The sequence below is a fragment of the Aspergillus eucalypticola genome (genome assembly GCF_003184535.1).
Source record: "Aspergillus eucalypticola CBS 122712 chromosome Unknown BO83scaffold_47, whole genome shotgun sequence".
In the NCBI taxonomy this organism is placed as follows: domain Eukaryota; kingdom Fungi; phylum Ascomycota; class Eurotiomycetes; order Eurotiales; family Aspergillaceae; genus Aspergillus; species Aspergillus eucalypticola.
In genome coordinates this window covers 151,657-162,036 of record NW_020290321.1, presented here as the reverse complement: position 1 = coordinate 162,036, position 10,380 = coordinate 151,657, and the positions used below count along the sequence as shown (strand labels likewise).

Genomic DNA, 10,380 nt, shown 5'->3' with positions numbered 1-10,380 from the left:
GGTCTCAGCTGACCGGCATGAATGTGATGAGTACGTCTTCCTGTTCCCGTCCAGTCCCTTATTGGAACAGTGCACTAACGAGGGGGTTACTTTGACAGTGTACTACATCACCTACCTCTTCTCCATGGCTGGGTACACCGGTGACTCCACCCTCCTTGCCTCCTCCATTGAGTACATAATTAATGTGTTCATGACCCTCCCGGCACTGATCTGGATGGACAAATGGGGGCGTCGCATGCCATTGCTGGTTGGCGCAGCTCTGATGGCCATCTTGATGTATGCCAACGGTGCGATCATGGCGGTTCATGGTACTGTGGTGCCTGGCGGCATCAACGGTGTTGCGGCCGAGTCTATGCGTCTTCACGGCGCTCCGGCCAAAGGTCTGATTGCTTGCACATACCTCTTTGTCGCGTCGTATGCGCCTACCTGGGGTCCTGTGTCCTGGACCTATCCCCCTGAGTTGTATCCGCTCCGGTTGCGTGGTAAGGGAGTGGCTTTGTCGACCTCAGGGAACTGGGCGTTTAACACTGCATTGGGACTGTTTACACCGACGGCCTTTGAGAACATCCGCTGGAAGACCTACATCATGTTTGGAGTGTTCAACACTGCGATGTTCTTGCACGTGTTGTTCCTTTTCCCGGAGACAGCAGGAAAGACGCTCGAAGAGACGGAAGCGATGTTTGAGGATCCCAACGGCATCAAGTACATTGGGACACCGGCCTGGAAGACCAAGATGAAGACCCGAGAGCTAGAGCAGTTGGAGCACGGTGAAGTGGATGTGGAATCAAAGATTGAAACCCGCCACGCAGAGACTTCGGAGACCGCCCCCAAATCGCAGGAGGCGACAGCGTAATGTGCAGCGGCAGTATCTGCAAGTGAGACCGTGAGGTGTATGTAATGTGTGTGTGTGTTTATCAAATGGATACCCTGGGAGTGTTGGGATAAATTGTTTGCGAGACCAGAGTAATGGATTGAGGCTACGGAAGCGAGAGGAATGGCAGCGTGAACAGACCGGCTAATAGAGGGGTGTAGTATCGTAGTAATATGCTGTATGCAAATGCCTGTTGGACTTGATGCTTTGCAGAGACTAATAATTTCGTCAAACACCACTACTGTGCATTCACCATCCTCAAAGAAAACCTAAGAATAGACCACCAAGCAAGCATAATAGCACGTGACCATCCCTGGAATGTCCCCCCGACACTCAGATTCCACAACTCAGCCAATGTAACCTGATAATAACTACCTGATTTGTTAATGACCGACAAATTATTCCAGCAGGTATGTGGTGTATATGATTACTCCTCAACTGAGACCACACAAAGTACTAATTTATAATCCTACCCTACTTGCTCCCTCCACAGCCTCCATCTATCTACCTTAGTACTCTTAGTGCCGCCCATGTTCACCTCCTCATTGGGTGGGGCGCGAACGCGTCTACTAAAAGTACTACGACGCGTGCCCACAACATCACCAATCCGTCACCACCAACACTACTTATTAGTCCCACGGAGCTGGAGCCACAACCACACTAGCTTTTCCAAATCCTTTTCCACTAGAGGAGCATCCACATCCACATCCACACCACCATCAAATACGATAAGAACCATCGCGCTAGTTAGTGCGATTAGTGCGCCTGCATTATGGTGGCTCGGCACCAACACCAACACTAGTAATAGAAATATTACTACTACTAGCCACAGCAATAACAATCCAGATACAGCTAATGATGCACCGTATCTTCCCCACCCACCACCTACACAAGAACCGGTGGTAGAGAGGGGTCTCTCAGTGGAAGAAGTAACGCGGCTGATATCGCGCGATGCGTACTCCTTTCCCGTGAGGAATGTCCCCGGCGTGAGTAGATATGATGGCGTGCAGGTGGGATCTAATGACCCGTGCGAGGACCGGTTTGTGCACGGGAGGTTTGCGGCGCCCTGGGGTGGGAGTGATAGTAACGGGCAGGGGCAGGGGCAGGGGCAGGGGCAGGGGCAGTGGATGGCGTGGGGGGTGTTTGATGGGCACTTGGGCGGGCAGATGGCTGAGGTGTTGAGGGAGAGGTTGGTGGGGGTTGTGCGGGATCGATTGGGGTTGTTGGGTTCTGCTGGAGGTGATGTGGGTGAAGAGGCGGTTCACCGGGCGATTATGGATGGGTTTGTGGGTCTTGATGATTCGATTGTCAAGGGGGCGATGGAGTTGTCGGAGAGTGAGATGCCGTTGGCGGAGAAGGTCAAGAGACTTGCCCCTGCGTATGCAGGGTCTTGCGCTTTGCTGTCGTTGTATAATCCTGCGTCGCACATGCTGCATGTTGCATGTACTGGTGATTCACGCGCGGTGTTGGCGAGGAAACGAGCAGATGGGGGGTGGGAGGCTGTCCCTTTGTCTGTGGATCAGACTGGTAAGAATGAAGATGAGATTGCCAGGCTTCGTGCGGAACATCCTGGTGAAGATGAGGTGGTCAAGGGTGGCCGCGTGTTGGGCCTTGCGGTCTCGCGTGCGTTTGGCGATTGTCAGTGGAAATGGCCGTTGGAGTTTCAGAATGATGTGCAGAAGAGGTTCTATGGTCCGGCGCCGTTGACACCGAGGTATCCTGTTCGCACCCCGCCGTATTTGACGGCTGAGCCGGTGGTTACTAGTACTAAGATTGGGGATGGAGAGCCGGCGTTTCTGATTATGGCAACCGATGGGCTGTGGGATATGATGTCTAGTCAGCAGGCTGTTGATTTGGTAGGGAGGTGGTTGGAGGGAGCAGCGGTAGGTGAGAAGAGCAGCAGGTTGGAGTCGTCTGGGCGGTTTGATTTCAGCCAATTTTGGGATGAAGTGGATTGGCAATTTGTGGAGGAACGGACAGCAGTTCAGGATGACAATGCTGCTGTGCATTTGGTGCGCAATTCTCTTGGGGGCAATCATCATGAGATGATAGCTGGTCGGCTTGCTTTTAGCTTTCCGGCTTCTCGGCGAGTGAGAGACGATGTGACCGTGCAGGTGGTCTTCTTCAATGATGACCCACGTAAGTGAGGAAAAACCTCTTTTCACATATGACTTGAAATATAGACACCTAAAATATCATGATTCCGACCCCATCCTGCTCCTACACCTCGCCCTAACCCCCCGACTGGCCCTCTGCGCCTGCGAAATAATCTCCCCCTCTAGCCCACACACCAACTTCCCACCCAGAACCAAAATCTCCCCATCAACCATAGTCAAATCTACATCCCTCCCCGTACATCCGTGAACCACCGTCGTAATAGCACTCGCCCCATCCTCATCCTCCCAATGCCACGGCGCAGCCCCCACCCCTCCCTTGCCATACGGATCCACGATCACCAGATCCGCCTTCTTTCCCACCTCCAAACTCCCAATCTCATCTTCCAGCCCCAGCGCCTTAGCTCCATTAATCGTCGCCATTTCCAGCACCGTCTCCGCCCCGACAACCCTTGCATCGTGACAAACCCCCTTATGCAGTATCGCAGCTAAATGCATTTCCTGGAACATATCGTAGTGATTTGAACACGGCGCGCCATCTGTCCCTAGCCCCACATTAATCCCGTGCTCATACCCCAACATCGATGGTATCGGCGCCACCCCAGATGCTAGTTTCAAATTCGAGCTCGGGTTATGCGCTACCGATGTGTGCGTTACACTTAGAAGTGGTAAATCTCTTTCAAGGTCGAGGTTCACCATATGTGCTAGCACGAGATTGTGGCTTTTGCTCTGCGTTTCTTGAACTTTAGGGCAGAGTTCCGTATCCTGGATGAATTCCATCGCGCTGCAGCCGTATACATCATGGTAGATCTCTCGGTCTCGGGGTGCTTCGGCACAGTGCATGGTTAGTGAGATACCGTGTGATGCACATGTTTCTCCTAGCTCGTGGTACAGTGAGGCTGGTGCGCCCCTGGGAGTTCCAGCCGCGGCCCACACGTGCAGGCGGTTATTGTGCGTGCTGTGGTGGGTTTCGTGGGCAGAGAGCAGACCGGGAATAGACATTGCGAGGAGGTCCTGGTCGCGTGGGTCGGTGATGGACAGTTGGCGGTTGGTTTCGGGGAACTTGATGAGCTTGCCCTATCGCAATTTTAAATTGTTAATATTGATGCCGGAATCTAATGGAGTGGAAAGGTTAGGTATGTTTACCAAGCACCCCCTAATTCCCATCTCTCCCACAGCATCACAGACACTCTCCCATCCCGCTCGGTAGGTCACCATCGGGTCTAAGAAGCATGTCGTCCCCGTCTGGAGCATCTCTGCGATGGTGAGCCGCGCAGCATGGTAGCCATCTTTGTCTGCGTAGGATGCCTCGAGGGGCCAGATTGCGTCGCAGAGCCAGTTGTGGAGAGGGAGGTCTTCGGCCAGCCCACGGAGAAGGGATTGAACCAAGTGCGCGTGGATGTTGATCAGTCCTGGGAGGATGATCTTGCCGGTGCAGTCGATAGTTGCTATGTCCGGAGTGAGAAGGTCGGCGGGGACGGGAGATGACCCGATAGCGGCGATGCGGGTGTCGCGCACGAGGAGGTACCCATTGCGGATTATGGTACGGTCGGGGTTGATGGTTATGATTGTGGCGTGGGTAAATAGTGTTGATTTAGGAGATGTTGAGGTCATCTTGGATGTGGATGGTGCTGAAAAGGACAGAAGAAGAATGGAGGGAGCTCTTGTAGCTCTGGTGGGGACGTTTAACACTGTCGATCACGATAAGCAGCCCTCGGCCGAGGAGCTAGCCATTTGCCGATGTCGATACCTGCATGAATGGCTTATCGTTATCTGATAGCACCGTTATCGGGGAGATATAGAAAATTATACAAGATGAGCTAGATCTGCTGGATCAATTGAAGGGAACGCTATTCTTCTCACCCAGATTCGCTATGGAGCCCAAGTCTAGCCCTATCTCCACTGAAGAGTCCCCGTCCCACTCAACTGGGGAAGTTCTCCACGCTTCATCGAAGTGGGGATACTGGAAACACTATCTGACTAGTAGAGATGGCTGGATCGGTGATTATGTATGTGTTTATGAACCATACTGTGGCTCTACTAACGCATTGCAGGACTACATGTACCTGATTACACCGAATATTTACCCTCTTAATAAGCGCTACAAAGGCACTGAACCACCATTTTATGGCCTCAATGATGAGGTTCCAATCTTACTAACCATCATCCTGGGCCTGCAACATGCCCTAACAATGATCGGTTCGGTGGTTTCTCCTCCTTTGGCCCTCGCAAGTGGTGCCTTTTATCTGAATTCTGTACAATCGCAGTACCTCGTCTCTGCAGCATTCATAACTACCGGCATCGCCACAGCACTGCAGGTAACACGGATACACCTCTTCAAAACACCATTATACATTGGCACAGGACTGCTATCCGTAGTCGGTCCCACATTCGATGTCATCGCTGTTGCTATGAACTACGCAGACACCAGGTACAACAACGGCTCATGCCCGACAGACGAGAATGGATCGCGTCTCCCGTGTCCCGAAGCATGGGGTGCCGTGCTAGGTACCTGTTTGTGTACGGTCTGGATACAGATCCTCATGTCCCTAGTACCTCCAAAGGTGCTGAATCGCATCTTTCCCAAGGTAGTCACGGGAAGTCTCCTGCTCCTGGTTGGAGTATATCTTATCTCAAGTGGGATGGAGAACTGGGGTGGGAGCTCAAACTGTGATGGTGGGACTGGGTATTACGCTCTCTGTCCTAATGTGGATGCTCCAAGGCCGCTGCCATGGTATTTTCTACCCATCTATTTCAACTATAATGCTAATAATTCTAGGGGCGATCCCAAATTAATCGGCCTCGGCTTCAGCGTCTTCGCGACCATCATATTTGTCGAGTTCGTTGGCTCCCCACTCATGAAATCCGCCTCAGTCATCCTAGGCCTAGCAGTTGGCTGTGCCATTTCCGGCGCAACAGGCTACTGGTCTCGCGGCGAGATTGACGCTGCACCCGTGGGAACATTTCTATGGGTACACACCTTCCCGTTGTCCGTTGACGGGGCACTCGTTCTCCCGCTACTCATTATGTTCGTGTGCGAAGCCGTCAGCTGCATGCCGGACATTCTGGCCACAGCGGAAATTTCCCGCGTGGATATCGAAGGACGGGAGTTTCATAGTCGCATTCAGGGTGGAATCTTATGTGATGGACTAGGAAGTCTGATCAGTGCGTTAGGAACTGGACTTCCCATGGTTAGTCAGGCGGGAAATAATGGGGTTATTTCGTTGACTGGATGCGCTGTACGTATTATCCCTATTTTCTTGCCGCTACAGTGCTGATTTATGGGTACAGAGCCGACGAGCAGGATGGTGTGCCTCTGCCTTCCTCCTTCTGATGGGCATCTTTGGAAAATTCGGCGCTGTCTTCGGATCCATGCCCCCTTCTGTGCTTGGAGGAATGCAGGTGTTCCTGTATAGCACGATCGTGGTGGCTGGTGTGCGTGTCCTCGGTCTGGTTGATTTCAACCGACGCAATAGATTCATTCTTACGGCGTCGCTGGGGATCGGCATGATGGATATTGTCTCCCCGAGCTGGTTCAGTTCTGTGTTGGCGTATAGCGGACCGAATGTGCATTTACAGGGGTTTGAGCAGGGGATTAACCTGATTGTTGAGACGCCGTTTATTATTGCTGCCGTGGTGGGTGTGGTGCTGAATCTGGTGTTGAAGGAGGATGAGAAGCTGGATACGGTGTTGCCTTAGTATGCAGTCACCTTGAAGTACATTACCATTTTATTTATCATGGACGAGTTTGTACAATTACCAAATATACTAACCGAGTTCAATAATCAAACACACGGTACTAAATATTCGATAAAAATTGTAGTTAACTCGTTAAGCAAAGAAAACAATCAAGCAACCTGCTCCATCAACTTCAACTTCTCCTGCAACGCCGCAAAATTCCTCTTCATCGCGTTCGCATTGAACTGCTCCCCAGTAACAAGCGGATACTTCTTCTTCGGCCCCTGGATCAGCGCATCCTTGCACGGCTGATTAAAGTACGCGATACTATATCGATCGCCGAAATAATCACCTGGTTCGGACGGCGCCTTGACGCGATGAAATGTGGACTTGAACCGATCGTCCGACCATGACATCAACAAATCCCCAATATTACACACTATATCTCCAGTATGTGCCTCCACTCGTGTCCATTCATCCCCGATACCGAATTCTGTCACCACTTCCCGTCCGGGGCATATTTCCAGTCCGCTCTGGCCTTCCTTCTGAAATAGGAGGGTCAAGAAATCCCAGTCTGCGTGTGCTCCAGCCCGGTGATAGGTGTTCCCGTCGGATTTGTCTGGTAGAGCGTAGTAATGTAATAGTCGCATGGTGGTTTGTTCGTTCGGTCGCGATACATCATGGCATCTGATGAAGAAGTCATCGGGGAAGCCGAGGCCCCGGGCGAAGCAGATCATCAACCGCTCGGAGACTTCCTGTACGCGGTGCATAAATGAGAGAGATGTGTTTTTAAAGCCAGAAAGGTGTGCATCGTCCATCCATAGGTCGGTCATGTTTTCGCCAAACTGCAGCTGGTAGGACTCTTTGGTATCAGGCTGGCCCGTCGAGGGCCGTATCTGGGCTTTCTTCTCCCATCCTACGTTGTTGGCGTTCCACGGCACAGTGGCTTTGATGTCATCCGGGAGGGAGAAGAAGCGCTGTGCAGTGGAGAACATGTTCTCGATTTCGGAGACGGAAATGCCATGGTCAACTAGGGTGAAGAAGCCCACGTTCTCGGCGGCGTTGACGAGTTCTGCGGTGATTTCGTCGATGCGCTGGTCGAAGTCGCGCAGCGAGATGCGAGGGATGGGACGATCGACGTATCTTGTTGCCATTTTTTTAGCCTAGATGCAGTTCAATGATGCTAAAATGCTATAATGCTATAATGCTATGATGCTAGATGGTGTTGATGAGGGTATAGTTATAAGAAATGAAGCTAAGAGAGTCAGCTCGGCCGAGCTTATCAGCGGGGAACTGCGATGTCGGCCGTTTCCCCGCCTTATCAATCAGTGACTGGTCCAACCCCAACCCGGCCGAACAACAAACCACTTTCTCCCCATCATGAGCTCCATCCGTCGACGCCTGGCCTGTGTGGAGTGCACCCGGCGCAAAATCCGCTGTGACAAAGTTGTCCCATGTCGTAATTGCACGAGGAGGTGAGCATCCCCGAATTTGCTCTTGACAGCGGCTGACTGCGACAGAGGTATTATTTGTTCTCGTGCCAGAGGTAGCGACGATGAGGTGGAGCGACTACAAGCTCGTGTCCAGGAGCTTGAATCTGCCCTGAAAGAGGCGACCGATCCACAATTGCAACCTAATCCTCGATCCAAATCTGAGATCATCCAAAATGCTAGCAATACCCCTATTTCCGACACGGTGGAGACCCCCGAACGTGAAATGGCGGACGCCGCCACCATCCTCGAGTTCCTCGCATGGGGCCGACGGAAGAATCCGGACTATCACGATATGCTAGCCCGTAAAGATGGTGTTGAGCATCATTCCCCTGGCGACGTAACGGCCGAAGGCAGCGGCGATGACCGGAACCCCGAAGTTTCCTCCGCTTTGGCGTATCTCCAGCTCCTCCTCCCAGACCGTGAGCTCATGCAGCAGCTCGTCTCCTACCATTGCGACTGCGTGCTTTGGTACCATGGCTCCTTTCATTCCCTTCGTCTACAAGACGAACTCGACGACTTCTTCCGCTTCGCCAATGGTCATATCGCCCATCCTCGCGTCGACCTGCAATGGGTCGCTCTTCTCTTCTCTGTCCTTACCGGCGCCCTCGCCTGCGCTCCTCGCATGACTGCTCAGGCATGGGGCTTTTCAGAATGGGAGCAGACCACTCTAGCACAGCGATGGTTCAAAGCCGTCTCGACGTGTCTACACCACGCCGACTTCACCGCCGTCCACTCCCTATATGCCGTTCAGGCCATTGCAACACTAACCATGTCGGCTCATCTCCTCGGCTTCTCTAATAGCCTCTCTGTCCTGCTCGCAGCCGCTACCCGTATTGCCCAAGGCCTGGGACTACACCGTCTCGGCTCGGAACGTGAAACAGGACCCTCGCCGGCCATGATTGATCGCGAAATTGGTCGTCGTGCCTGGTGCCAGCTTTGCATCCAAGACTGGTTCTCCATTCCCTTCTCTGAGAGCTATCTTATCCCACGGACGTGCCTCAATACTGCCCGCCCGCGGAACTGCTGCGATGAGGACATGCTGAAGCTACCTGATGATGACCCAAGTGTCGCGGGATACTCGAGGTTCTTTTACCAGGTAGCGGCGCTTATGCCGTCGTTGCAGGATAGCATGGCTGCGTCAAATACCCTGTATACGCGATACGAAAAGGTTTTGGAACATGATCGTAAATTACGCAGCTTAGCTACACAGGGTCTTCCACTGTACTTGAGGAATGTACCTGTCGAGGAACATCCGGAGTGGCCGAGATATGTCCTCTGGGCTAGACGCAGCTTGGCGATCAGCTCATCGCACAAGATTATCATGATCCATCGGAAGTTCCTCGAGTTAAGCTTCACGAACCCGGTGTTTGCAAGGACGCGTCGTACGTGCGTTGCTGCCGCGCGGACAATCATCAAGGAGCAGAAAGAGGCGATCCATGATGGCGGACCGGTACTTTGGATCCACCAGGCCTTTAGTGTTGCTGCTAGCGTACGCATTTACTTTCCACCCTGACCTACTTCTTCATTCGCTAATAAAAACAGATAATATTATGTCTCGATCTTTTCCACCGCACCACTTCCGACCCGGAGACAACCTACCACCGCCAACTCATCAACGACGGCCTGGAGATCCTCTCGCACAACGAATCGAACATGATTGCCCGACGGGGAGTGCATCTCCTCGAGGCATTGCTAGCGAGAGAGCGCGACCGGAGTAGTCCTAAACATCTGCCGTCACCAGAGCAGGACGCGGATCGCGATTTGGATCTGGTGGGAGTGATTCGGAGTTTCTGTGAGAAGGGTCGCTGGCAGAGGAGTCGAACAGCTTCGCGGGATGGGAGTCAGGGTTGGCCGCCTGTGGATAGGGGATCGAGTGAGAGGAATGCACAGGCGCAAACTCCGGCGGGGGCTACGTCGCCGACATTGGAGAGGTTGTCCATGTCGTATGGCTTGGAGTGTGCGGAGAGTTTGGAGGATATTTTGGTGTTGGCGGCGAATTATGCTACATGATGATGTGAATGGTAGAGATTGTGACGATTTCAATCTCGACCTGTAACAGAGTAATGTACCTGTGAATGTGGACCACATTCAGGTGCAAATTCTGAGTGACATAGACTGTGAATATTTTCCATTGTGTACATAGATTGTAGAATGATTGCTATGTAACTCCCATGTTTGATCACTATACTCAATGTCACTCGATATTCTTATGTCGATAAACTGG

The 10,380-nt window shown here is 52.4% G+C and overlaps 6 protein-coding genes across 6 annotated transcripts; 4 read left to right on the top strand and 2 right to left on the bottom strand.

The window, feature by feature from the left end:
* On the top strand, nt 1-853 carry BO83DRAFT_326479 (uncharacterized protein; the record flags this gene model as incomplete). Its single annotated transcript, XM_025528041.1, has 2 exons — nt 1-30; nt 99-853. Coding segments are annotated over 2 exons (785 nt in total), but the record flags the coding sequence as incomplete, so codon positions are not given.
* Nucleotides 854-1,377: 524 nt separating this feature from the next.
* BO83DRAFT_459082 (PP2C family serine/threonine-protein phosphatase) lies at nt 1,378-3,079 on the top strand. Its single transcript, XM_025537166.1, has one exon. It carries the CDS (start codon nt 1,402-1,404, stop codon nt 3,016-3,018), a length of 1,617 nt encoding a protein of 538 aa, XP_025382203.1. The 5' UTR covers nt 1,378-1,401; the 3' UTR covers nt 3,019-3,079.
* BO83DRAFT_421797 (amidohydrolase) lies at nt 3,067-4,599 on the bottom strand (the record flags this gene model as incomplete). The annotated part of the gene is made up of 2 exons (XM_025535008.1): nt 3,067-4,062; nt 4,132-4,599. 2 exons carry the CDS (start codon nt 4,597-4,599, stop codon nt 3,067-3,069), a joined length of 1,464 nt encoding a protein of 487 aa, XP_025382202.1.
* A 260-nt stretch (nt 4,600-4,859) lies between these two features.
* BO83DRAFT_432636 (purine permease) lies at nt 4,860-6,684 on the top strand (the record flags this gene model as incomplete). The annotated part of the gene is made up of 4 exons (XM_025535634.1): nt 4,860-4,994; nt 5,040-5,719; nt 5,765-6,224; nt 6,277-6,684. The coding sequence occupies 4 exons, from the start codon at nt 4,860-4,862 to the stop codon at nt 6,682-6,684; spliced, it is 1,683 nt and encodes a 560-aa protein (XP_025382201.1).
* A 149-nt stretch (nt 6,685-6,833) lies between these two features.
* On the bottom strand, nt 6,834-7,891 carry BO83DRAFT_373012 (leucoanthocyanidin dioxygenase; the record flags this gene model as incomplete). The annotated part of the gene is made up of 1 exon (XM_025530010.1): nt 6,834-7,891. Exon 1 carries the CDS (start codon nt 7,815-7,817, stop codon nt 6,834-6,836), a length of 984 nt encoding a protein of 327 aa, XP_025382200.1. The 5' UTR covers nt 7,818-7,891.
* Nucleotides 7,892-8,043: 152 nt separating this feature from the next.
* On the top strand, nt 8,044-10,238 carry BO83DRAFT_459071 (uncharacterized protein; the record flags this gene model as incomplete). The annotated part of the gene is made up of 3 exons (XM_025537165.1): nt 8,044-8,138; nt 8,184-9,645; nt 9,699-10,238. The coding sequence occupies 3 exons, from the start codon at nt 8,044-8,046 to the stop codon at nt 10,164-10,166; spliced, it is 2,025 nt and encodes a 674-aa protein (XP_025382199.1). The 3' UTR covers nt 10,167-10,238.
* Nucleotides 10,239-10,380: the final 142 nt, after the last annotated feature.